General features: G+C 36.9%; 1 protein-coding gene across 2 annotated transcripts in view; it reads right to left on the bottom strand.

Annotated features, from left to right (window-relative positions):
- ATP7A (ATPase copper transporting alpha) overlaps positions 1-27,163 on the bottom strand; it is a 144,831-nt gene that overhangs the window by 21,272 nt on the left and 96,396 nt on the right. For both annotated transcript variants that reach the window (XM_061179377.1, XM_061179378.1), the window contains 7 exons: positions 19,370-19,533; positions 14,512-14,673; positions 12,636-12,712; positions 12,215-12,440; positions 9,571-9,804; positions 8,329-8,420; positions 6,457-6,584 (listed from right to left, as the gene is read on the bottom strand). In XM_061179377.1, the coding sequence (XP_061035360.1) occupies positions 6,457-6,584; positions 8,329-8,420; positions 9,571-9,804; positions 12,215-12,440; positions 12,636-12,712; positions 14,512-14,673; positions 19,370-19,533 (1,083 nt within the window). The remainder of the gene's footprint in view (positions 1-6,456; positions 6,585-8,328; positions 8,421-9,570; positions 9,805-12,214; positions 12,441-12,635; positions 12,713-14,511; positions 14,674-19,369; positions 19,534-27,163) is intronic.

The following is a 27,163-nucleotide window of genomic DNA, read 5'->3' as shown; positions in this document are numbered from 1 at the left end:
GTATGTTTTGGAGATTAATTCATTGTCGGTTGCTTCGTTGCAAATATTTTCTTCCATTCTGAGGATTGTCTTTTCGACTTGCTTATGGTTTCCTTTGCTGTGCAAAAGCAAGTTTCATTAGGTCCCATTTGTTTATTTTTGTTTTTATTTCCATTTCTCTAGGAGGTGGGTCAAAAAGGATCTTGATGTGATTTATGTGACAGAGTGTTCTGCCTATGTTTTCCGCTAAGAGTTTTATAGTGTCTGGCCTTACATTTAGGTCTTTAATCCATTTTCAGTTTATTTTTGTGTATGGTGTTACGGAATGTTCTAATTTCATCCTTTTACATGTAGCTGTCCAGTTTTCTCAGCACCATTTATTGAAGAGGCTGTCCTTTCTCCATTGTATATTCTTGCCTCCTTTATCAAAGATAAGGTGACCATAGGTGCATGGGTTTATCTCTGGGCTTTCTATCCTGTTCCATTGATCTATATTTCTGTTTTTGTGCCAGTACCATACTGTCTTGATTCCTGTAGCTTTGTAGCATAGTCTGAAGTCTGGGAGCCTGATTCCTCCAGCTCCGTTTTTCTTTCTCAAGATTGTTTTGGCTATTCAGGGTCTTTTGCGTTTCTATACAAATTGTGCAATTTTTTGTTCTAGTTCTGTGAAAAATTCCATTGGTAGTTTGATAGGGATTGCACTGAATCTGTAGATTGCTTTGGGTAGTATAGTCATTTTCACAATGTTGATTCTTCCTATCCAAGAACATAGTGTATATCTCTCCATCTGTTTGTATCATCTTTAATTTCTTTCGTCAGTGTCTTATAGACCTGTATACAGGTCTTTTGTCTCCTTAGGTAGGTTTATTCCTGGTATTTTATTCTTTTTGTTGCAATGGTAAATGGGAGTGTTTCCTTAATTTCTCTTTCAGATTTTTCATCATTCGTGTATAGGAATGCAAGAGATTTCCGTGCATTAATTTTGTATCATGCTACTCTACCAAATTCATTGATTAGCTCTAGTAGTTTTCTGGTAGCATCTTTAGGGTTCTCTATGTAGAGTATCATGTCATCAGCAAACAGTGACAGTTTTACTTCTTCTTTTCCGATTTGGATTCCTTTTATTTCTTTTTCTTCCCTGATTGCCGTGGCTAAAACTTCCAGAACTATGTTGAATAACAGTGGCGAGAGTGGGCACCCTTTTCTTGTTCCTATCTTAGAGGTAATGGTTTCAGTTTTTCATGACTGAGAATGATGTTGGCTGTGGGTTTGTCATATATGGCCTTCATTATGTTGAGGTAGGTTCCCTCTATGCCTACTTTCTGGAGAGTTTTTATCATACACGGGTGTTGAATCTTGTCAAAAGTTTTTTCTGCATCTATTGAGATGATCATATGGTTTTTATCCTTCAATTTGTTAATATGGTATATCACATTGATTGATTTGCGTATATTGAAGAATCCTTGCATTCCTGGGATAAACCCCACTTGATCATGGCGTATGATCCTTTTAATGTGCAGTTGGAGTCTGTTTGCTAGTATTTTGTTGAGGATTTTTGCATCTACGTTCATCAGAGATATTGGGGTGTAGTTTTTTTTGTGACATCTTTGTCTGGTTTTGGTATCAGGGTGACGGTGGCCTCGACGGTGGCCTCATAGAATGAGTTTGGGAGTCTTCCTCCCTCTGTTGTATTTCGGAAGAGTTTGAGAAGGATAGGTATTAGCTCTTCCCTAAATGCTTGATAGAATTCACCTGTGAAGCCATCTGGCCCTGGGCTTTTGTTTGTTGGAAGATTTTTAATCATAGTTTCAATTTCAGTGCTTGTGATGGGTCTGTTTATATTTTCTATTTCTTCCTGGTTCAGTGTCAGAAGGCTTTGCTTTTCTAAGAATGTGTCCATTTCTTCCAGGTTGCCCATTTTATTGGCATAGAGTTGCTTGTGGTAATCTCTCATGATCCACTGTATTTCTGAAGTATCAGTTGTTACTTCTCCTTTTTCATTTCTAATTCTGTTGATTTGAGTCTTCTCCTTCTTTTTCTTGAGGAGTCTGGCTAATGTTTTATCAATTTTGTTTATCTTCTCAAAGAACCAGCTTTTAGTTTTACTGATCTTTGCTATTGTTTCCTTCATTTCTTTTTCATTTATTTCTGATCTGATATTTAAGATTTATTTCCTTCTACTAACTTTTGGGGTTTTTTGTTCTTCTTTCTCTAATTGCTTTAGATGCAAGGTTAGTTTGTTTATTTGAGATTTTTCTTGTTTTTTGAGGTAGGACTGTATTGCTATAAACTTCCCTCTTAGAACTGCTTTTGCTGCATCCCATAGATTTTGGGTGGTCGTGTTTTCATTGTCATTTGTTTCCAGGTATTTTTTGATTTCCTCTTTGATTTCTTCAGTGATCTCTTGGTTATTTAGTAGTGTATTGTTTAGCCTCCATGTGTTTGTATTTTTTACAGTTTTTTCCCTGTAATTGATATCTAGTCTCACAGCACTGTGGTCAGAAAAGATAGTTGATATGATTTCAATTTTCTTAAATTTACCAAGGCTTGATTTGTTACCCAAGATATGATCTATCCTGGAGAATGCTCCATGAACACTTGAGAAGAAAGTGAATTCTGTTGTTTTTGGATGGAATGTCCTATAAATATCAATTAAGTACATCTTGTTTAATGTATCGTTTAAAGCTTGTGTTTCCTTATTTATTTTCATTTTGGATGATCTGTCCATTGGTGAAAGTGGGGTGTTAAAGTCCCCTACTATGATTGTGTTACTGTCGATTTCCCCTTTTATGGCTGTCAGCATTTGCCTTATGTATTGAGGTGCTCCTATGTTGGGTACATAAATATTTACAATTGTTATATCTTCTTCTTGGATTGATCCCTTGATCATTATGTAGTGTCCTTCTTTGTCTCTTATAATAGTCTTTATTTTAAAGTCTATCTTGTCTTATATGAGAATTGCTACTCCAGCTTTCTTTTGATTTCCATTCTCATGGAATATCTTTTTCCATCCCCTCACTTTCAGTCTGTATGCGTCCCTAGGTCTGAAGTGGGTCTCTTGTAGACAGCATATATATGGGTCTTGTTTTTGTATCCATTCAGCCAGTCTATGTCTTTTGGTTGGAGCATTTAATCCATTTACATTTAAGGTAATTATTGATATGTATGTTCCTATTACCATTTTCTTAATTGTTTTGGGTTTGTTTTTGTAGGTCTTTTCCTTCTCTTTTTTTGCCTGCCTAGAGAAGTTCCTTTAGCATTTGTTGTAAAGCTGGTTTGGTGGTGCTGAATTCTCTTAACTTTTGCTTATGTGTAAAGGTTTTAATTTCTCCATCAAAACTGAATGAGATCTTTGCTGGGTAGACTAATCTTAGTTGTAGGTTTTTCCCTTTCATCACTTTGAATATGTCCTTCCACTCCCTTGTGGCTTGCACAGTTTCTGCTGAAAAATCAGCTGTTAACCTTATGGAGATTCCCTTATATGTTATTTGTTGCTTTTTCCTTGCTGCTTTTAACATTTTTCTTTGTATTTAATTTTTGATAGTTATTTCATGTGTCTCAGCATGTTTCTCTTTGGGTTTATCCTGTATGGGACTCTCTGTGCTTCCTGGACTTGATTGACTATTTCCTTTCCCATGTTAGGGAAGTTTTCGACTACAATCTCTTCAAATATTTTCTCAGACCCTTTCTTTATCTCTTCTTCTTCAGGGACCCCTATAATCCAAATGTTAGTGCGTTTAATGTTGTCCCAGAAGTCTCTGAGACTGTCCTCAATTCTTTTCATTCTGTTTTCTTTATTCTGCTTCCTATCAGTTATTTCCACCATTTTATCTTCCAGGTCACTTATCTGTTCTTCTGCCTCAGTTATTCTGTTACTCATTCCTTCTAGAGTATTTTTAATTTCAGTAATTGTGTTGTTCATCACTGTTTGTTTGCTCTTTAGCTCTTCTAGATCCTTGTTAAATGTTTCTTGTATTTTCTTCATTCTGTTTCCGAGATTTTGGATCATCTTTACTATCATTCGTCTGAATTCTTTTCCAGGTAGGTTGCCTATTTCATGTTCATTTATTTGGTCTTGTAGGTTTTTACCTTGCTCCTTCATCTGTAACATATTTTTTTGTCATTTCGTTTTTCTTTTCTTTGATGGGTGGTGTTGTATTTCTGTCTTACTGTTTGTTTGGCCTGAGACATCCAGCACTGGAGTTTGCAGGCAGTTGGATAGAGCTGGGTCTTGGTGCTGAGATGAGGACCTCCAGGAGGCCTCACTCCAATTGATATTCCCTGGGGTCTGAGGTTCTCTGTTAGTCCAGTGGTTTGGACTCAGAGCTCCCACCACAGGAGCTCGGGCCCAACCTCCAGCCTGGGAACCAAGATCCTGCAAGCTTTGTGGTGTGGTAAAAAAAACAAAAAAAAAAAGGGAGAAAGAAAGAAAAAAAGGAGCAGTACAATATCAAAGAATAAAAAATAAAATAAAATTAGGAAGATAAAAATTGTATTAGGAAAAATAAAATTATAATTGAAACAACTGCAACAAGGTAAAATAAAACCACAACAGAAAAAAGAAAAAAAAAAAAAACAAGGTGGGGGGCAGGGAAGAAGCCAAAAGGAGAGATCACTAACAAAGTATAAAGAATAAAATAAAATTACAAAAATAAAAGATCTATTAGGAAAAATAAAAATATAAAAGAATCAACAACAATGAATCAATGAGGTAAAACAGAACCTCAATCTAAAAGAGGAAAAAAGAAAAGAAAAAAAAAAAGCTCTTCAGGCGCTCAGGGGCGCCAGTCCCAAGCTCTTCCTGAGGAAGCCAACTCTGCTGGCCCTGCAGCGCCTTCTTTAGCACTTGTGGGTGGAATCTTCGTCTGACAGACTCTGCAGATATCTGGCAAATATTAATGGCTACCACTAATTTAACATGGCTGTGTCATCCCCCAAGATACTGGGGTTCTGCCTTTGTACTAAAGCCAGAAAACAAAGACTAAGAGAAGATGAGGATCTTGCCCCAGGCTCCCAGGTAGGAAATGGCAGAGAAAGAGGTTCAAACCCAGGTCTCTCTGACTCCAAGGCCCTACACACATCCACCAGCCCTTGTGACCATGTTTCTCTGACTTATATCATCATGAAATGCTTTTTTAAAAGCGTAATGGACTGAGGAGACACCAAGATGATTAAAAGGCAATAATGTGCTTGGATCACACCATGCAAAATGTGGTCTCACAGATTAACTAATTGTAGCAAGAAATTATGAAAAGGAGATTTGTATTTTTCATTTAGAAGAGAAGTTCCAAATTCTGTAAATTAAACCAACTTAATTTTCTTAATAATTAAATAGAACATACCTTTAAATATGTATTTTTATACTTTTATTATAATGTATGACCCCCGCAAACATTTTTTAATCGAAAAAAAAAAAAGACTTGGCTATGGGGGCGGAGTTTAGGGGGGTGGAACTTAGGCAGGGGTGGGATTTAGGGTGGTGCGGGACCTAGGCGGGTGGGGAAGTGCTGTTTGAGCGTGGGGTGGGGCCTAGGCGGGGAGACGTTCAAGCGTGGGGCGGGGCCTCTGCTTAGGACCTGCACCAAAGGGGAGAGGCAGCACGTAGAAATGAGGGCCTCTGGAGTGTGGAGTTCCGGAGTTTGGAGGTAGGGCCCTGAGTGAGGGTGTGTGGGTGGGGTTTAGGCCCAGCTCATTGGAGGGGGTCTCCGAGTGTAGAGGTAGGGCCCTGGGTGGGGGTGTGGGGCGAGGCTTGGGCTCTGTGTGGCAGGAGGGAGGCTCCAAGGGCAGAGGATTAGGCCTGGGAGCCCAACAGGCACCCCGGTGTCTAAGTGGACAGGGAAAGCACTGGCCCCCTTCCCTTCCGTTCCTTCTCGCCCCTCCCCCACCACCTCCCCCTGGGTCTCCCCTGTTCCTGATGGACCCCTAACCGTGGGTGGGTCCCGCTGGGTGTAGGAATTCCTCCCCTCCCCCAGCCACCCCTCAGGGGTGCCAGTCCCAGAGGTCTGGACTTTACTTTTGCTCCCTCTTCCCTCCCACTCCCTCAGGACCTGCACGGCTGGAGGGGGCCTAGGTGGGCAGAGGATCAGGCCTGGGATCTCAGCAGGTTCCAGGGCCCAAGTGGGCAGGGGAAGCCTGGCCATGCTCCCTTTTGATCCTCTGTCCTCCCAGTGGTTCCCTAATTTCCTCCTTCGGGCGTGGGCTCCCTGCCTCTCAGGGGCGCCAGTCCCATCCTGCCTCCACTTCTCCTCCCCCTTCACTCCCCCCATGCCCCACATCCTACCCGGTGGCTGGGGGTTCCTCCCATCCCCTTAGGTGTCCGTGGTCCCCCACTGGTGCCTGGTAGGTGCCCTAGTTGTGAGGAGATGCGAATTCTGCATCCTCCTAGTACGCCATCTTTTGGACTTCTTTCATGCCTATTTTTAATTAACACTTTGGATTCACTTCACTTTCATGTCATGATCCTCTGAAAGAACATACCTGTGATGAGGGACTCATCTACCATAGAATGTCCTTCAATAACACGCCCATCCACTGGAAATTTGCCTCCTGGAACCACTTTAATGATGTCTCCACGTTGTACAAGTTCCACATCCACTTGCTCTTCACTGGATATGAGTTAAAATAAAAAGCACCATGACAGTATGCTTCTCCCCCTGATCTTTCCATGCAAGCTTTTTAGTTGACATCAAGCTTGTGGCCCCATAATTGCTACCAATGGAAGTTAGAACCAACATTTAAGTTAGGAACTACAGTGTCAGTCTTTTTCACTGTTGGGGAATAGCTCAGTACCTAGCACAAAGTAGCACTCTAAATATTTGTTGAATAGTCATTGAACTAATAAATGAAAGCTTTAGAAATAATGTAATAGGTTTTATTGAACAAAACAACTAATTTATTGTGTATATCTGCCAAAATAATTTTATTAGGAAAGGAATGAGAAATACAAAAGAATGAAATCAAATCAAGTCTTTAGCTCTAACTTCCAGTTTACAGGTAATATAGGAGTTATAGAACAAGTTAAATGATTCCAGACGGAAACAGAGACAAATTTGGACTGTGGGATTTTCTAAAGGACAACTGATAGATGTTTCTTTACCAAGTCAAATGCATGGAGAGGGAGGAGCAGGGACGAACAAGGGAGGGAGAACTGGAGAGAGGAGCTGTCCTACATTAAAACAAACATGTCAGGAGAAAGACAAATACTGTATGATGTCACTTATATGTGCAATCTAAAAAATACAACAAACTAGTGAGTACAACAAAAAAGAAGCAGACTCACAGATGTAGAGAAATAACTAGTGGTTACTAGTGGGGAAAGGGAAGCGTGAAGAACAATATAGGGTAGGGGATTAAGAGGTACAAACTACTATGTATAAAATAAATAAGCGACAAGGATATATTGTACAACATGGGGAATATAGCCAATATTTTATGATAACTATAAATGGAGTATAACCTTTAAAAATTGTGAATCACTACATTGTACACTTGTAACTTATATACTCTTGTACATCAACTATAACTCAATTAAAAAATCAAAAAACAAACAAACAGGGGCTTCCCTGGTGGCGCAGTGGTTAAGAATCTGCCTGACAATGCAGGGGACACGGGTTTGATCCCTGGTCCGGGACGAGTGCACATGCTGTGGAGCAGCTAAGCCCGTGCGCCACAACTACTGAGCCTGCGCTCTAGAGCCCGCGAGCCACAACTACCGAGCCCATGCACCACAACTACTGAAGCCTGTGCACCTAGAGCCCGTGCTCCGCATCAAGAGAAGCCACCACCATGAGAAGCCCGTGCACCGCAGCGAAGAGTAGCCCCCGCTCACTGAAACCAGAGACAGCCCGCATGCAGCAACAAAGACCCAACACAGCCAAAAAAAAAAAAAACTCAAAACTTAAAACAAACAAACAAACATATCAGTCAAATGCAGTGACACATGGACCTTTTCTGAATTCCATTTCAAACAAAGAAACTTAAAACAGTTTGGAGACAACAGGAGAAATGTTAATATGGACTGTGTATTAGATCACATTAAAGAATAATTGTTCATTTTGTTAGATGCAATATGGGTATTATAATTATATAAGACTATGTCCTTTTTTAGAAATACAACAGGAATATCTGCAGTAAAACCATATAACTGGGATTTACTTTAAAATTCTACTGCAACAACAGAAAGAAAAATAGATTGTATAGATGAAGTAAAGTGTGGCAAAATGTGCATAACTGTTAAATCTGGGAGATAGATTATGTGAGTTCATTATTCCTTTCTCTCTACTTCTGTGTATATTTGATATTTTTCCTAAGAAGTTAAAAAAGAGAAGGAAGAATAATGAAGGTAAATACCTCAAGACGATATTATCGGAGTCGAGAGTTACAATAGTTGCTTCTGTGGCTTGTAGTGAAATTAGTTTGGCAAGAGCCTCTGATGTTTTGCCCTATAAATTAAAACACATATGTTAACAATGCTAAGGAAGAAAAAGTCTTATGTAAAATAAAGGCATAATCTTTAACATTTACTTAAAAGACAGCTTTAGGAATGTTAATTAGTTCAAATCAGAAAATGTTTCACTTTGAAAATATGAAGTACACAAAACATAAAATGTATTATTAGATATAATTTATAAATAAATAATGTAAATTAATAAGAAAAACATCAGAACCCAATAGGTACATGAGCAAAGGACATAAATAGGCAATTCATTTAAGAAGAAATATAATACCTGCTGTATAGAAAAATGTTTATCTCTGCTATTAATGGAAGAAATGCAAACTAAAGCAACTCTATGATACCATTTAATGCCTACTAACTTAGCAAAAATTTAGATAGGAGTCAGTGCTGATGAAGTTGTAGTAAAACTACTTCACTAACATACCCTTTATGGCAAAAATTGTTAAGATTAGTAGCATGAGCCATAGAAAGATTTATGCCCTTTAATCATATCCTTTGTAATTTATCCTAAGATAGTAATTCAGTAGAAATAACTATTAAACATGAATATGTTTAATGCAGGATTACCTAAAATTAAACTCTGGAAACAATCTAACTGAGAACAAAACCAGAATGGTTTAGTAAATTATAGCACATTGATTTGAGAGAATATTATTCAGAAACACTGAGTAATTATCTAGACTGCAAAAATGGGGAAAAAACTTTAAAGTGTTAAGGGCACAAAGTGGTATGGATACCATGTTTGACACTCTGTGAAATATAAACGTATGTGGAACAGGATTAGAAAGTGATTTCCATTATACCATGGGATTGTGGGTGAATATTTTTCCATCATTATTTTAAATCTGTGGTCGCATCAGTTTTTCCATTAATAATGTGATATAAGTAAAATAAGTACTCTTAAATGTCTCTTAAAATAAACGTGGACACACTGTATTATCTAAAGTATTAATTCCATAAATTTGGTAAATCTTCTAAAGGAATATTTAACCTAAAATACTGCCAAAACAAAAATACTTCTTTTAGTACATCATTAACTACATAAATCAATGTATACTTCCAATAATTGGTCTAGAAAATATTATGGTCATTTACCCACCCAAGATTTTAATAAATGTCACCCTTTCTTACTTTACCTTTGCTACATGTTCCAGCCACCGGCCTAGTGCAATAAACACAAATAGCATAGGAGGTGTGTCAAAGAAAGTAACAGGGTTCACTTTGGCTCTCTCATACATTGCAACCAGAAGAATAACCAAAGAATAAGCAAATGCAATGGTAGTTGCCAGCACAATCAGTACGTCCATATTTGCAGTTTTATGCTTCAGTGCTTTGTAGGCCTGAATGTAGAAGTGCCAGCCTCCAAAAAACTGTAATATAGAAACAGTGATTAGTGCTTTTAAAAAAAGCTGAAATTCACATATATACCTCAATAACTAAGATATAGTATCAATGTTAATTTCCTTTGGCTTTTATTTAATCCATAAACAACTAAGGAGAGATTATTTTTTTTGGCTACACCATGCGGCCTGCAGGATCTTAGTTCCCCAACCAGGGATCGAACCTGGGCCATGGAGAATTCCCCTAAGGAGAGATTTTTTTTAAGCTGAAACAATAGTGCTTGTATTTTAGCAGATACGTGTGTGTGTGTGTGTGTGTGTGTGTGTGTGTGTGTGGATTCAAATTGTTGTACAAGCCCTTGGCAGCTCTCTGCTATGATCCAATGGATATTTCATAATATAAAGAAAGTCAAGTGGTTCTTGGATTCTTCTTTTTGAAGCCAGCAAAAACAAGAACTAGGAAAAGAATTACATTCTTTTGACAATGATTTTTTATATAAAACTCACCTCCCTCTTTTCAAATTCAACCTATCACAAGCTATTGGATCTGTCCACTGTTTTCGTTAGGAAACATAACTGAAAAGCTTATTGTTCATTAGTATAGAGAAACATACTAAGATGTTTTAAAAATCATTATTGCTTTTTATAAGGATCAGAAAAAGGAATAGATCTATTAGATGGAAGTGTTCCACAGTAAAAGTTTATCTCAAAAGAAGAGTTGAAAAGTCCAAAGAAGACATACAGATGGCCAAGAAACACATGAAAAGATGCTCAACATCACTAATTATTTGAGAAATGCAAATCAAAACTACAGTGAGGTATCACCTCACAGCGGTCAGAATAGCCATCATCAAAAAATCTACAAACAATAAATGCTGGAGAGGGTGTGGAGAAAAGGGAACCCTCTTGCACTGTTGGTGGGAATGTAAATTGATACAGCCACTACGGAGAACAGTATTGAGGTTCCTCAAAAAACTAAAAACAGAATTACCATATGACCCAGCAATCCCACCACTGGGCATATACCCAGAGAAAACCATAATTCAAAAAGACACATGCACCCCAATGTTCATTGCAGCACTATTTACAATAGCCAGGTCATGGAAGCAACCTAAATGGCCATCGACAGATGAATGGGTAAAGAAGATGTGGTACATATATACAATGGAATATTACTCAGCCATAAAAAAGAATGAAATTGGATCATTTGTAGAGACGTGGATGGACCTAGAGACTGTCATACAGAGTGAAGTAAGTCATAAAAAGAAAAACAAATATCGTATATTAACGCATATATGTGGAATCTAGAAAAATGGTACGGATGAACTGGTTTGCAAGGCAGAAATGGAGACACAGATGTAGAGAACAAACGTATGGACACCAAGGGGGAAAGCGTGGGGCGGGGGGGAGGATGATGAATTGAGAGATTGGGATTGACATGTATACACTAATATGTATAAAATGGATAACTAATAAGAACCTGCTGTATAAAAAAAAGAAATAAAATAAAAGTAAAAAAAGAAGAAAACATACAGAGAGTAATGAACTTAAGTGCTATGGAGAAATAATATAACTATTATGATTATTTTATAGAATAAATTAATAATAAATATATCAAAATAAAATATATTTATAATATATTTAATATAATTAATATAAAGATAATTTTAATGCATTTAATATAAAATATAAATATAAAGAAATAAAATATAACATTTTATCAAATTTTTTTCCAACTTAGATTGTTACAGAATATTGAGCAGACAATGTTATGTGGCAGCCTGGATGGAAGGGGAATCTGGGGGAGAATGGATACATGTATATGTACAGCTGAGTTGCTTTGCTGTGCACCTGAAACTATCACAACATTGTTTATCGGCTACACTCCAATATAAAATAAAAAGTTAAAAAAAAAAAAGAATATTGTGCAGTTCCCTGTGCTATACAGTAGGTCCTTGTTGGCCATTATCCATTTTAAATATAGCAGCATGTACATGTCAATCCCAGACTTCCTACATGCATATGTATAACTGAATCACTTTGTTGTACACCTGAAACTAACACAACATTGTTAATCAATTGTACTCCAATATAAAATAAAAAGTTAAAAAAAGACAATAAAAATAAAGTATAACGTTTTATTATTATAATAACTTTAAATATAAAGTTACATACAGTAGCAGATATGAATACCAAATTCACAACTGAAGATGAATTGAACTGTTATTCTCTGCTTTGTCATTAAACAGTATCCTTCGGGGTTAAAATGGAATGTATTATCTACTTTAACCACTCAGTTTAAGATTATTTTTGTAAAGCATCCAGCATAAAATGATCGTACTTCTGGCCAATATTTGTTGTACAATTGAAAATAGCCTCACCTGCCACATTTTGGCTATTTTTCATTATTAACAAATATACTTGCTAACATTTCACTTGCCTGTACAGGTACACACAATAAAAAAGATAGCAAATTCATAATGGACAATCCTGGCAGGATCTGGCGCTCCAGGAACATAGAAGAATGAATGCTAATCATTTCTTCTTGGCTCATGTTCTGATTATGGTGAAGAGTTGCAAGGTGGTGGTCCATAACCATCATATATATCATCAGCCCCATTACAGGAATACAGAAAAACAGGCTCACAAGAAAGGCCCGTCGCCATCTAATATAGAAAAGAAAAATCATTTGAGTAAATAGGTAATGGTTAAAGATTCTATGTACTATAAGGAAATATAACTTGTGACCAATTCCCACCCAGTGTAAGGATGATATTGAAAAAACTGACATGCTAACAGTTTGTTAAATTTGTAAAGAGGAATCAAAATCTGTTTTTCACTGACACTCCAAAAGTACTTACTGTCTTATCTCTCGTTTATGGTCTAGGTGGCTTGCTGACCGGTCCTTCTTGACCAAAGAAGCTTCAAAACCTAAGCTCTAAGGAAATTCATGAGAAAACAATTACTTCACTGAATGTATAAATATTACCTATAGAAATTCTAAGCTGTGGTATTGTCATTAAGAACAACTCAATTCAATTACTAAGTGCAAGTCATTCTGGGGAATATAAAGATGAAGATGTGCTTCCTTCTCTTAATTACCTTTGTTTCTAATCTTTTATCAAAGAAATGAGTATTTTCTCAACTCTAGTTAATGTCTATCCTACTGTTCTCAAACTACTGATTTAACTCAAGTGCAGTTGTCCTCAGTAGAGGTTCTTATACCAAGAAGTCAACTAAAGCCTCCAATAAGTAATTTTGGAAAAAAGCAGAATCTATTACTTGGTCAGGGCGACAGAGTGTATGATGACCTAATAAAGACAGAATTGAGATATATACACTACTATGTATAAAGTAGATAACTAATAAGAACCTACTGTATAGCACAGGGAACTCTACTCAATACTCTGTAATGACCTATATGGGAATAGAATCTAAAAAAGAGTGGATATATGTATAACTGATTCACTTTGCTGTACAGCAGAAACTAACACAACATTGTAAAGCAACTATACTCCAATAAAAAAAAGAGAATTCAGCAGTAAAATCATAAATCGTACACTTAGACAAGCATCTACTAGTACTGATGTATATTAATCACTTTATTTTTAATTTTAGCTTTGACATCTATCAAGTCATTGATCCATCCATCCCCTGAAAGTACAGAAAACTGAATAATAGGCCACAAAAGCTAGCACCATACTAAATATATTATTCAAGGGTTTGCATATGCAGTCTTTACTCTTGTTGTACCAGAAAAAAGAACACGAATGAAAATTTTCCACAATAAAATAAAGTACAGAAAGAAAATTACACCTAAGTAAGACTCATATGAACATAGACAGTAACATACACTATATTTTGAACTGCTAGGGAAAATGCTGCCATCTTACATTTCTTGGCAGTATAACACAGTGAAAAGAGCAAGCATGAGCATTGGAGTCAGAAAGATTAGGCTCAAATCCCAGCTATGACACTTACTACCTATGTGACTTTGGGGAAGTAACTTATCTCATAACCTGAGTTTCCTCACCTCCAAAATGAAGATGACAGCACTGTTGTGAGAATTACATCAAGAGTTGAAGCTTTGCAATTTTGGTAACTGGCACATAGTAGATACTCAATAATGCTAGCTTCACAAAGATGTTAATGGTATTACTATCTACATTAACAGGATCTTACCTAAATGATTAATATGCTTTTTAGATCATTAGAACACCAATGCTAGACCACAGTGAAACTTCTAAAGCACTTTCACATGTATTATCACTTAAGATTTACTGAAGACTGCAGGATGAGTTTGTCACAGAGAAAAAGATTTGGTCTTTTAAATTTCTTACTTTAACTATGATATCATTTGCTTTGACCTAACAAACAATACAGCATCTAGCAGGATGCTTCACTTTCTTAGTGATTAACATGAATTTTACTCATAACAAATTGTACTTTACTTACATTTTCTAAATATTTTTAAATGATCTGTGGTTCTGCCTTAAGTCTGCTCCTGATTAATAGTGCCAATGTGCCTTTACCTAATTCTTCCTGACGAAGACCAAAAAAAAACAAAACAAAAAGGCAGACACACTTACATTAAATTTTGAGACAGACGTTGTTTATAGAGGTAAACAAAGGAATCAGATTTTTCTCATCATCTCTATCTGATACAAACCAGAAGTGATTCAAGGGAGTGCTGACTAGATAGGTAAGAACACAGAAATGCAAAGTCTTGGCACTTACTTCAATTGTATGAATAATATCTCTGGGACCAATAATTTCTGGATCATATTTAATATGTGCTTTGTTGGTTGCCAGGGCCACAGAGCAGTAGAAGATCCCTCCATGTTTTGTGAGGGTAGACTCTATTTTATGTACACAGGAGGCACATGTCATTCCTCTCACCTGTTAAAGACAAAGGCTTTGTTATTCATAAATATACTTTTTTCCTCCATTAAATGTGAGTTATTACTTTAAACTAAAAGAACTCTTGTAACAAGGAATTAACACACAAGATCTTATCTGCACTATTCATATGCTTTAGATTATGATCATTAGATCACTGTTTTTATATCACATTGAACAAAGATATGGTCCCAGCTGCAACATTAAGGATCTCATTAAGTCTCCCTCTTCCTGTTATTACTCAGTGATAGAGGACTTGACAACTATCATTGCTTCTTGTATTCAATGCCTTGCTTCCCTCTAGATTTTTTTCACCCTGCTAAAGTATATAAGTATGTATGTGTGTGTATATATATATATATATATATCCTTTAGTATTACTTCTAGTGAAGGTTAATGGATAACAAAAGTGTTCTACCTTTGTCCAAAAATGTATTTTGCCCTATGTCTTGATTGAGGTTATACTTTAGTTGGGTATTAAATTCTAAAATGGAGGGGCAGGACTTCTGGAATGACTGTGTGAGGAGCTCAGCAAATCCTTTCCCCAAAGAGCAATGATAAAACTGGACAAAAGTTTCAAAAACCAACCACTGAAAGATTACGGGAAGTAACTAAAAAGAGTACACAACAAATTACAAAGTACTTATTCAAGACTATCCACCAAAAGAATATCATTAATAGTGGAGTGAGGATTTCTGAAAATTCTCTCCTCCACAAAAGCAATGAGAAAACTGGCAAAAGTTGTTGGAACCAACTTTTTCAGAAAAGTTGGAAAAAAGGGAACCCTTGTACACTGTTGGTGGGAATGTAAATTGCTGCAGCCACTATAGAAAACGGTATGGATTTTCCTCAAAAAACTGAAAATAGAACTACCATATGACCCAGCAATTCCACTCCTGTGTATATACCCAAAGAAAGCAAAAACACTAATTAAAAAAGATGCATGTACCTCAATGTTCATAGCAGCATTATTTATAATAGCCAAGATATGGAAGCAACCTAAGTTCTATCAATAGATGAATGGATAAAGTAGATGTGATACACACACACACACACACACGATGGAAAACTACTCAGCCATAAAAAAAAGAATGAAATTTTGCCATTTGCAACAACATGGATAGACTTGGAGGGTATTATGCTTAGTGAAATAAGTCAGACAGAGAAAGACAAATACTGTATCTTATCATCTATATGTGGAATCTAAACAATAAAACAAGCAAATGAATATAATAAACAGAAACCTACACATAGAGAACAAGCTAGTGGTTACAAATGGGGAAAGGGAAAGGGGTTGGGGCAAGATAGGGGTAGGGATTAAAAGGTACAAACTACTATGTACAAAATAAATAAGCTATGAGGATATATTGTACAGCGCAGGATATATAGCCAATATTTTACAATAACTTTAAATGGAGTATAATCTGTAAGAATTTTGAATCACTATGCTGTACACCTGAAACTAATATTGTAAATCATCTACACCTCAATTTAAAAAACTGATTAAAAAAGAAATCTGAAAATTAAACAAAAGCTTACAGCAATGTAGGAAGCATTTATTCAAGAAAATCAGATGAATTCCAATAAAACAGCAAGGTATATGGCATTACAGTTTGCCATATTCCCATCCCCTCTCCTCCAGCTCTGGGGTAGCCATGAAGACCGATAGGCCACAATCATGGTGAAAAACAGCATCAGGGGAGCTACCGGAGAGGACAGAAAAGGACTGGAGTACCTTCAAAGCCTCATTCCCAGAGAACTGTCATTATTTGGCCTGTCTGATGGTTCTCTGAAATATCCCACTTGCAAAGATGTCTGTTTGTCCTGATGATCTCAGTGAATACAAAAAGCCTTTTCCCCAGAAGAATTTGTCAGAAACAATTAGAGGAAATTATTTAACCTTGTGGCTGCCTGAGCCAATGGATAACAGTTGGGGCGAACAACAGACTAACAAAAAAAGCCTAAAAAGGAAAGCCAGGAAGCAAGATGTCCATAAGCGCTCCAACATATTCCTAGGAATCTAGAAGGCTATGCACATGCATAGGGTTATGCACATGTCCAGGGCTGTGTGTATGTTCAGAAAAGAACTGAAAAGGCCCTAACTTCTCACCTCAGGCTGACCTTTAGGCTCCATAGAAGCAGGAGTCGAAGGCTAAGGCAAAACTGACAACTGCACGGCTGAGTGTTCAAGGCATGCCCCAACATTTACAAAGAGCTCTTTAGCAAAGACTGGGAGACTTATTGGTTCCAGATATTTAAGGCAATCACTGTCTGATCATTAGCTGACAACTGAGCTAACCAAACAGAGATTTCAGTGGCCACACACAACAAAGAACATAGACTTTATAGAATTAGTTCAGAAGTCACTGAACAAACAATAACAATGACAAACAGTAACAAATAACAAACCCTGATGAGAGGGGAAGAATCTTATTTCCAGAGTTACTACATTATATTTTCAACAAAAAACTTTCAGACATACAATGAAACAAGAAAGTATGGCCTATACACAGGAAAAAAACTTTCCCTGACGAAGCCCAGACATTGGATTTACTAGGCAAAGATCTTGAATCAGCTATTTTAAATATATTCACTGAACTAAAGGAAATGATGTCTAAAGAATTAAAGGAAAGTATGAGACTAATATCCCACCAAACAGAGAGTATCAATAAAGACAGAGAGATTATTAGAAAGGCCCAATGGAAGTTTGGAGTTGAAAAGTACAATAATTGAAATGAAATCAGTGCCTATAGGGAAATTTATAAGTGCCAATATTTTAAAATAAGAAAGATCTCAAATAAATAACCTAACTTTCTACCTTAAGACACTAGAAAAAGTAAAACAAACTAAACCTAAAGCAAACAGATAGAAGGAAATAACAAAGATTAGAGTGAAAATTAACAAAAGAGAGAATAGAGAAAATCAACAAAACCAAAAGTTGATTACTTGAAAAGATTGACAAAATTGACAAACTTTTGGCTGGAGTGATGAAGGAAAAAAAAAAAAAGAAGACTCAAATGATTAATATCAAGAATGAGGACTGACTGCTAATAGGTATGGGGTTTCTTTTTTGGGGTGATGAAAATGTTTTGAAATTTGATAGTGGTGATTAGCTGTACAACTCTGAGAATATACTAAAAACCACTGAATTGTACACTTTAAAAAGGGTGAGTTTTATGGTATGTAAATTATATTTCGATAAAGCTATTAATTTTTATAAGTCTTTAAAAAGTACAAACCAACCCATTCTTTTTAATAGCTGCTTAGTATCCCATGGTATGGATGTATGTATCAGTCTCCAATGACTGACATTTAGTTTGTTTCCTATCTTTTGCTATTATAAAAATACTATAATGAACATCTTTGCACACATATCATTTCATACATATCCAAATATGTCTGCTGGATAATTTCCTACAAGCGGAGCTTCTGAGGCAAAGGCTATGTGCAATTTTACTTTTGATAGATATTGCCAAATTCTTCTGTTGAGTCCTTGTCTCAATTGACATTCCACCAGCAATATATGAGAGATCAAACACAGTGTTAAGAAAATTGCTTTTTATCTTTACCAATCTCACAGGTGGAAAATGGCATTTCAGTGCAGTTTTAATTTGCTTTACTCTTATTAAAAGTTACATCGAACATTTTTTCATTTAAGGAGGTATTGTTTTGGCTTTTCTGTGAACTGTCAGTTCATATCCTTTACCATCTTTCTTTTGGGTTGATGGCTCTTATTGATTTACAACAGTTCTTCATATATTAAGGAAATTAACCTTCATTTATGATATGAATTACAATTATTTTACTTGCCTTTTGACTTTGTTTATGGTGTTTTTCTCCCAAGAAGAAATTTTTATGTACCTGAAGTTATCAACCTTGTCTTTTATGGATTTTGTATGATATTTAGAAAGACTCTTCCTACTCTAATATTATTTTTTAAATGACAGATTGGATGTTATCACTGGAAAAGCTAGGTAGAGGCTACAGGGAAATCCTCTGTACTATTTTTGCAATTTCTTTGTGAGTTTAAAATTATTTCCACAATGGACTGATGGACTGATGTATGATAAAACAAATACAGTAAAATGTTAATTGTAGAATCTATGTAGTGTGTATAAGAATGTTCAACTGTACAATTCTTTTGACTTTCCTGATGTCTGAAATTTTTAAAATAGAATATTGAAAAAAGCTCCAAATATTTCTTCTAGTAATTTCATGGTTTCATTTTTTACATTCAAATTTTTGTTTGAGCTGGAAGTTATTTTGGTACAGGGTTAAATTTTTTGTTATAATTATTTAAGTTATACAAGTAAAACTTGATTGGCTGAGTTGGAGAAAATGTCATTTTAAACCAATATGCCTTATACCTGGTTTTATGACTTTATTTATAAAATTTGTCTTTAATGCATCTAGAATTTATTCTTTTACGTGCTACTAGGTAGGAATCATACTATATTTTAAAAGTTGATTTTCATTTATTCATTCAAACTCAATTCTTGTTTATTGGTTCTTAATAGAGATGATTATCTTTTACATTCTATGCTTGAAGGCCACCATTGTCATATCTTTCCAGTTTCCTTAATTTTCATTTTATGTTTTATTGTCCCAACATTTTAATTATCTTTCAAACTCTTTTCTGAATTCTTGCCAAGTTTTTCCTGCAAATTCTATTAACCACACAAAATGTCTTACTTACAACAAGTTCCAAAACACCATCCCCTTCATCAGCATTTTCCATCACAGAGGCTCCAAATCCAAGCTCTCGGATTAACTCGGCTATCATCGGGGGTTGTATGACAGCAGGGTTATATCTTACTTCTGCCTTCCCAGCCATCAGAGCCACAAGTACAGAATATATACCTAGGAATATTGAAAAGAAAAACAATTCAGATAACATTTCTCATAAAAATAATAATCTTATAATAGTTTTTTTTTTCATTTAACTGTGAAAGGATTAAGTGAATCTGGAGAAATTTATTTCTTAACTTTTATACAGTCTTGAACCCAAATCAAATAAAACTATTTGAAAAGAAGGCCTCATTTTTAAAAACTTTTTAGTATGGAAATTTTCAAATACATACACACACACACACACACACACACACACACACACACACACACAAAAGAGAAAACAACATAATAAACTTGATGTACCCATCTCTCAGCTTCAATAATTATCAATAACACTGGGCTGCTCTTGTTTCATATATATTCCTACCCACTCACTCCCTGCCCTTTACCCTGATTATTTTGAAGCAAATCCCAGATATCGTATCATATGTAAATATTTAAATACATATCACTAAAAGATAAGACACTTTTCTTTAAAAAAGAACCATAATACCATTATCAAACCTAAAATAATTCCTCAATATCATCAAATATCCAGGCAATGTTCACATTTCCACAACTGTCTTACAACTGTTTAACACTGTTTGTTTGTTTGCTTGAATTGGGATCCAAATAATGCCCATGAATTGTAATCGATTGAGACCTTATCATGTAAATATAAAGTATTTTTAGAAACTCATAAGACAGAGTCCTAGAGAAAGGAACTCGTGTACTTAGGAAATGACTGCAGTTGTAGCAAAGAACCCAAGAATATACCAACATACACATTACAATATTGCCAAATAACAGTAATTTCTTTCTCAAGTTTTATTGTCTGACACACACTAATCTAAAATGCTCTTATTCCTAAGAAAAAAAAAGAGCCACACAACTTAACAAAGAAGTTCAATTTATGGCAGTCATGCTGTTCTCTGCTATAAGCATTTTGTTAACAACCATCCCACTTCTCTAGGCCAGCTATTGCTGTCACTGCCAGGAAGAAAATTAATAACATGAAGCAGAAACAGCAGTTCGTTCTAGGAATCAGCAGCACTTGGTGGCTACCTGACAGGGAATAGGGATCAACAGTCCATAGGTTAGCTCTGGGTTTTAACAAAAAGAAAAAAATCCAAATATTAATTTAATAATAGTTTTTAATAAGAAGACAAAGTATCTAATATAATCTAAGTTTTCTGTATAAAAGTGGTTAAAAAAATAAAATAAAATACTATTCTTTTCTTTGGAAAAAATAATGGTTACACACAGGGTTTTGCGGGTACCAAATAATTCAGAAGATCAGATCACAGGAAAGTATCAGTAATAAGAGAAGGGTACAGAGAAAGTAGGAAAAAAATCTTGCTTCAGTTGAATGTAATCTACAGCCAAAGAGAAAGAGAAAATCTGGTTTTTCAAGTTTCAAAAACATGTTTCATACTTATATAAATTATGGACAATTTTTAAAATTCTTACTTCAAAATATAATTAGAACTCTATCAATTCATTTTTTAAAATATAATGCAGATGAAACTGAGGGAAGACCAGTGCCACTTAATTAAAAAAACAAAAGTGAATGTAGTGACCCCAGCTAGGGCAATGGTATGGCTAACTGGGTTAGGAGGAAGTAAAGGGGTAGTAGAAGGTAACTGGAAGTATCAGCTTAATGGATTAAAAAAGAAAAAAGATCTGTAACTGTAATTTGTAACAGGCATTGCTTGTCTCATGAGAAAGGCTATTTCTGAACTGCCCCAAAAGAGTTTGTTCTAAAATTAAACAGACCCCTTGAAAACTTCTTTTTGCTTTCATTTGCTTGCAACCTCCCTCCTGTTCTTTTTTTTTTTTAAAACTAATTAATTAATTAATTTATTTTTGGCTGTGTTGGGTCTTCGTTTCTGCGCGAGGGCTTTCTCTAGTTGCGGCGAGCGGGGGCCATTCTTCATCCCGGTGCGCGGGCCTCAAACTGTCGCGGCCTCTCTTGTTGCGGAGCACAGGCTCCAGACACGCAGGCTCAGTAGTTGTGGCTCACGGGCCTAATTGCTCCATGGCATGCGGGATCTTCCCAGACCAGGGCTCAAACCCGTGTCCCCTGCATTGGCAGGCAGATTCTCAACCACTGCGCCACCAGGGAAGCCCCCTCCTGTTCTTTTTTAATCACTCAAAGTGTAATTTAGCCCTGACTGCATTCTAATTAGATATAATGGAGGCTGAAATGAAGGATACAGAAATGACAGAATGCGAACAAGATAATATTAAACTGAAGATGGCTCTAGTGTATAACATACATTTTGTTACAATAATGTTCTGGCCTTTACATTTAAGGTGATTCTACTGGCTACAGAATTGCATTATTACTGTATATACTTTGACTTATTTCCCCAATAGTGGGGATAAGCTTATAATAATCATATTTATTCAGCCCTTCTGACTAACAGCATGTATCATTAAGATATCTTGGGCGAAGACTGCTTGAGTACCAAACCTATGACTTCAGGCTCATTAAACATACTCACATATCTCTGTGGTTAACAAATCTACTATGCATACTGCGAAGTCCATTAATGTGAGTGCAAAATTATAAGCTAAAACATCTGAGTGTGACTGAATAAAAAACTATATTGTAGAATGGCTTGAAGATGGTGGACTAGAAGGACGTGCTCTCACTCCCTCTTGCGAGAGCACCAGAATCACAACTAACCGCTGAACAATCATCGACAGGAAGACACGGGAACTCACCAAAGAAAGAGATACCCCACATCCAAAGACAAAGGAGAAGCCACAATGAGATGGTAGGAGGGGTGCAATCACAATAAAATCAAATCCCATAACTGCTGGGTGGGTAACTGACAAACTGGAGAACACTTATACAACAGAAGTCGACCCACTGGACTGAAGGTTCTGAGCCCCACATCACGCTTCCCAACCTGGGGGTACAGCAACGGGAGGAGGAAATCCTAGAGATTCAGACTTTGAAGGCTAGCAGGATTAGATTGCAGGACTTCGACAGGACTGGGGGAAACAGAGACTCCACTCTTGGAGGGCACACACAAAGTAGTGGGCACATCGGGACCCAGGGGAAGTAGCAGTGACCCCACAGGAGACTTAACCAGACCTATCTGCTACTGTTGAAGAGTCTCCTGCAGAGGCAGGGGGTGGCTGTGTCTCACCGTGAGGACAAGGACACTGGCAGCAGAAGTTGTGGGAAGTATTGCTTGGCGTGAGCCCTCCCAGACTCTGCCATTACTCCGACCAAAGAGCCAGGTAGGCTCGAGGGTTGGGTCACCTCAGGACAAACAAGCAACAGGGAGGGAACGCAGCCCCGCCCATCAGCAGACAAGCAGATTAAAGTTTTACCAAGCTCTGCCCACCAGAGCAACACCCAGCTCTACCCACCACCACTCCCTCCCATCAGGAAACTTGCTCAAGCCTCTTAGATAGCCTCATCCACCAGAGGGCAGACAACAGAAGCAAGAAGAACTACAATCCTGCAGCCTGTGGAACAAAAACCACATTCACAGAAAGACAGACAAGATGAAAAGGCAGAGGACTATGTACCAGATGAAGGAACAAGAAAAAACCCCAGAAAAACAACTAAATGAAGTGGACATAGGCAACATTCCAAAAAAGAATTCAGAATAATGATAGTGAAGATGATCCAGGATCTTGGAAAAAGAATGCAGGCACAGATCGAGAAGACGCAAGAAATGTTTAACAAACACCTAGAAGAATTACAGAAAAAACACCTAGAAGAATTAAAGAACAAACAAACAGAGATGAACAATACAATAATTGAAATGAAAAATACACTAGAAGGAATCAACAGCAGAATAACTGAGGCAGAAGAATGGATAAGTGACCTGGAAGACAGAATGGTGGAATTCACTGCTGCAGAACAGAATAAAGAAAAAAGAATGAAAAGAAATGAAGACAGCCTAAGAGACCTCTGGGACAACATTAAACGCAACAACATTCGCATTATAGGGGTCCCAGAAGGAGAAGAGAGAGAGAAAGGACCCAAGAAAATATTTGAAGAGATTACAGTCAAAAACATTCCTAACATGGGAAAGGAAAGAGCCACCCAAGTCCAGGAAGCACAGAGAGTCCCATACAGGATAAACCCAAAGAGAAACACGCCGAGACACATAGTAATCAAACTATCAAAAATTAAAGACAAAGAAAAATTATTGAAAGCAGCAAGGGGAAAACGACAAATAACATACAAGGGAACTCCCATAAGGTTAACAGCTGATTTCTCAGCAGAAGCTCTACAAGCCAGAAGGGAGTGGCATGATATACTTAAAGTGATGAAAGGGAAAAACCTACAACCAAGATTACTCTACCCAGCAAGGATCTCATTCAGATTCGATGGAGAAATCAAAAGCTTTACAGACAAGCAAAAGCTAAGAGAATTCAGCACCACCAAACCAGCTCTACAACAAATGCTAAAGGAACTTCTCTAAGTGGGAAACACAAGAGAAGAAAAGGACCTACAAAAACAAACCCAAAACGATTAAAAAAATGGTAATAGGAACATACATATTGATAATTACTTTAAACGTGAATGGATTAAATGCTCCCACCAAAAGACACAGGCTTGCTGAATGGATACAAAAATAAGACCCATTTATATGCTGTCTACAAGAGACCCACATCAGACCTAGGGACACATACAGACTGAAAGTGAGGGGATGGAAAAAGATATTCCATGCAAATGGAAATCAAAAGAAAGCTGGAGTAGCAATACTCATATCAGATAAAATACACTTTAAAGTAAAGAAATGTTACAAGAGACAAGGAAGGACACTATATAATGATCAAGGGATCAATCCAAGAAGAAGATATAACAATTATAAATATATATATGCACCCAACATAGGAACACCTCAATACATAAGGCAACTGCTAACAGCCAAAAAAGAGGAAATTGACAGTAACACACTAATAGTGGGGAACTTTAACACCTCACTTACACCAATGGACAGATCATCCAAACAGAAAATTAATAAGGAAACAGAAACTTTAAATGACACAATAGACCAGATAGATTTATAAATTTATTTATTTATTTATTTATTTTTGGCTGTGTTGGGTCTTCGTTTCTGTGCGAGGGCTTTCTCTAATTGCGGCGAGCGGGGGCCACTCTTCATTGCGGTGCGCGGGCCTCTCACTGTCGTGGCCTCTCTTGTTGCGGAGCACAGGCTCCAGACGCGCAGGCTCAGTAGCTGTGGCTCACGGGCCCAGTTGCTCCGCGGCATGTGGGATCTTCCCATACCAGGGCTCGAACCCATGTCCCCTGCATTGGCAGGCAGATTCTCAACCACTGCACCACCAGGGAAGCCCCACCAGATAGATTTAATTGATATTTATAGGACATTCCATCCAAAAACAGCAGATTACACTTTCTTCTCAAGTGCACAGGGAACATTCTCCACGACTGATCACATCTTGGGTCACAAATCAAGCCTCAGTAAATTTAAGAAAATTGAAATCATATCAAGCATGTTTTCTGACCACAACACTATAAGATTAGAAATGAATTACAGGGGGGCTTCCCTGGTGGCGCAGTGGTTGAGAATCTGCCTGCCAATGCAGGGGACACGGTTCAAGCCCTGGTTTGGGAAGATCCCACATGCCGCGGAGCAACTAGGCCCGTGAGCCACAATTACTGAGCCTGCGCGTCTGGAGCCTGTGCTCCGCAACAGGAGAGGCGGCGATAGTGAGAGGCCCGCGCACGGCGATGAAGAGTGGCCCCCGCTTGCCGCAACTAGAGAAAGCCCTCGCACAGAAACGAAGACCCAACACAGCCAAAAATAAATAAATAAATAAAATTAAATATTCACCTACAATTTAAAAAAAAAGGCATTCAAGATCCCAGTTCCTCAAGATAATTACTATAATAGTATACATTCTTTAAAAAAAAATTGAATTACAGGGAAAAAACGTAAAAAATACAAACACATGGAGGCTAAACAATACGTTACTAACTAAGAGATCACTGAAGAAATCAAAGAGGAAACCAAAAAATACCTAGAGACAAATGACAATGAAAACACGATGACCCAAAACCTATGGGATGCAGCAGAAGCAGTTCTAAGAGGGATGTTTATAGCTAGACAAGCTTACCTCAAGAAACAAGAAAAATCTCAAATAAACAATCTAACCTTACACCTAAAGGAACTAGGGAAAGAAGAACAAACAAAACCCAAAGTTAGCAGAAGGAAAGGAATCATAAAGATCAGAGCGGAAATAAATGAAATAGAAACAAAGAAAACAATAGCAAAGATCAATAAAACTAAAAGCTGGCTCTCTGAAAAGATAAACAAAATTGATAAACCATTAGCCAGACTCATCAAGAAAAGAGGGAGAGGACTCAAATCAATAAAATTAGAAACGAAAAAGGAAAAGTTACAACAGACACCACAGAAATAAAAAGCATCCTGAGAGACTACTACAAGCAACTCTATGCCAATAAAATGGACGACCTGGAAGAAATGGACAAATTCTTAGAAAGGTATAACCTTCCAAGACTGAACCAGGAAGAAAGAGAAAATATGAACAGACCAATCACAAGTAATGAAATTGAAACTGTGATTAAACATCTTCCAACAAACAAAAGTTCAGGATCAGATGGCTACACAGGTGAATTCTATCAAACATTTAGAGAAGAGCTAACACCCATCCTTCTCAAACTCTTCCAAAAATGTGCAGAGGAAGGAACACTCCCAAACTCATTCTATGAGGCCACCATCACCCTGATACCAAAATCAGACAAAGATACTACAAAAAAAGAAAATTACAGACCAATATCACTCATGAATATACATGCAAAAATCCTCAACAAAATACTAGCAAACAGAATCCAGCAACACATTAAAAGGATCATACACCATGATCAAGTGGGATTTATCTCAGGGATGCAAGGATTCTTCAATATATGCAAATCAATCAATGTGATACACCATATTAACAAATTGAAGACTAAAAACCATATGATCATCTCAACAGATGCAGAAAAAGCTTTTGACAAAATTCAACACCCATTTAGGATAAAAACTCTCCAGAAGGTGGGCATAGAGGGAACCTACTTCAACATAATAAAGGCCATATACAACAAACCCACAGCAAACATCATTCTCAATGGTAAAAAACTGAAACCATTTCCTCTAAGATCAGGAACAAGACAAGGATGTCCACTCTTGCCACTATTTTTCAACACAGTTTTGGAAGTCCTAGCCACGGCAATCAGAGAAGAAAAAGAAATAAAAGGAATCCAAATCGGAAAAGAAGAAGTAAAACTGTCACTGTTTGCAAATGACATGATACTATACATAGAGAATCCTAAAGATGCCACCAGAAAACTACTAGAGCTAATCAATGAATTTGGTAAAGTTGCAGGATACAAAATTAATGCACAGAAATCTTTTGCATTCCTATACACTAACAACAAAAGATCAGAAAGAGAAATTAAGGAAACACTCCCATTTACCATTGCAAGAAAAAGAATAAAATACCTAGGAATAAACTTACCCAGGGAGACAAAAGACCTGTATGCAGAAAACTATAAGACGCTGACGAAAGAAACTAAAGATGATACAAACAAATGGACAGATACACCATGTTCTTGGATTGGAAGAATCAATATTGTGAAAATGACTATACTACCCAA

The sequence above is a fragment of the Eubalaena glacialis genome, chromosome X, assembly GCF_028564815.1.
Source record: "Eubalaena glacialis isolate mEubGla1 chromosome X, mEubGla1.1.hap2.+ XY, whole genome shotgun sequence".
Lineage (NCBI taxonomy): Eukaryota > Metazoa > Chordata > Mammalia > Artiodactyla > Balaenidae > Eubalaena > Eubalaena glacialis.
The sequence above is the reverse complement of the archived record's forward strand: the minus strand, read 5'-3'. Positions and strand labels throughout refer to the sequence as shown.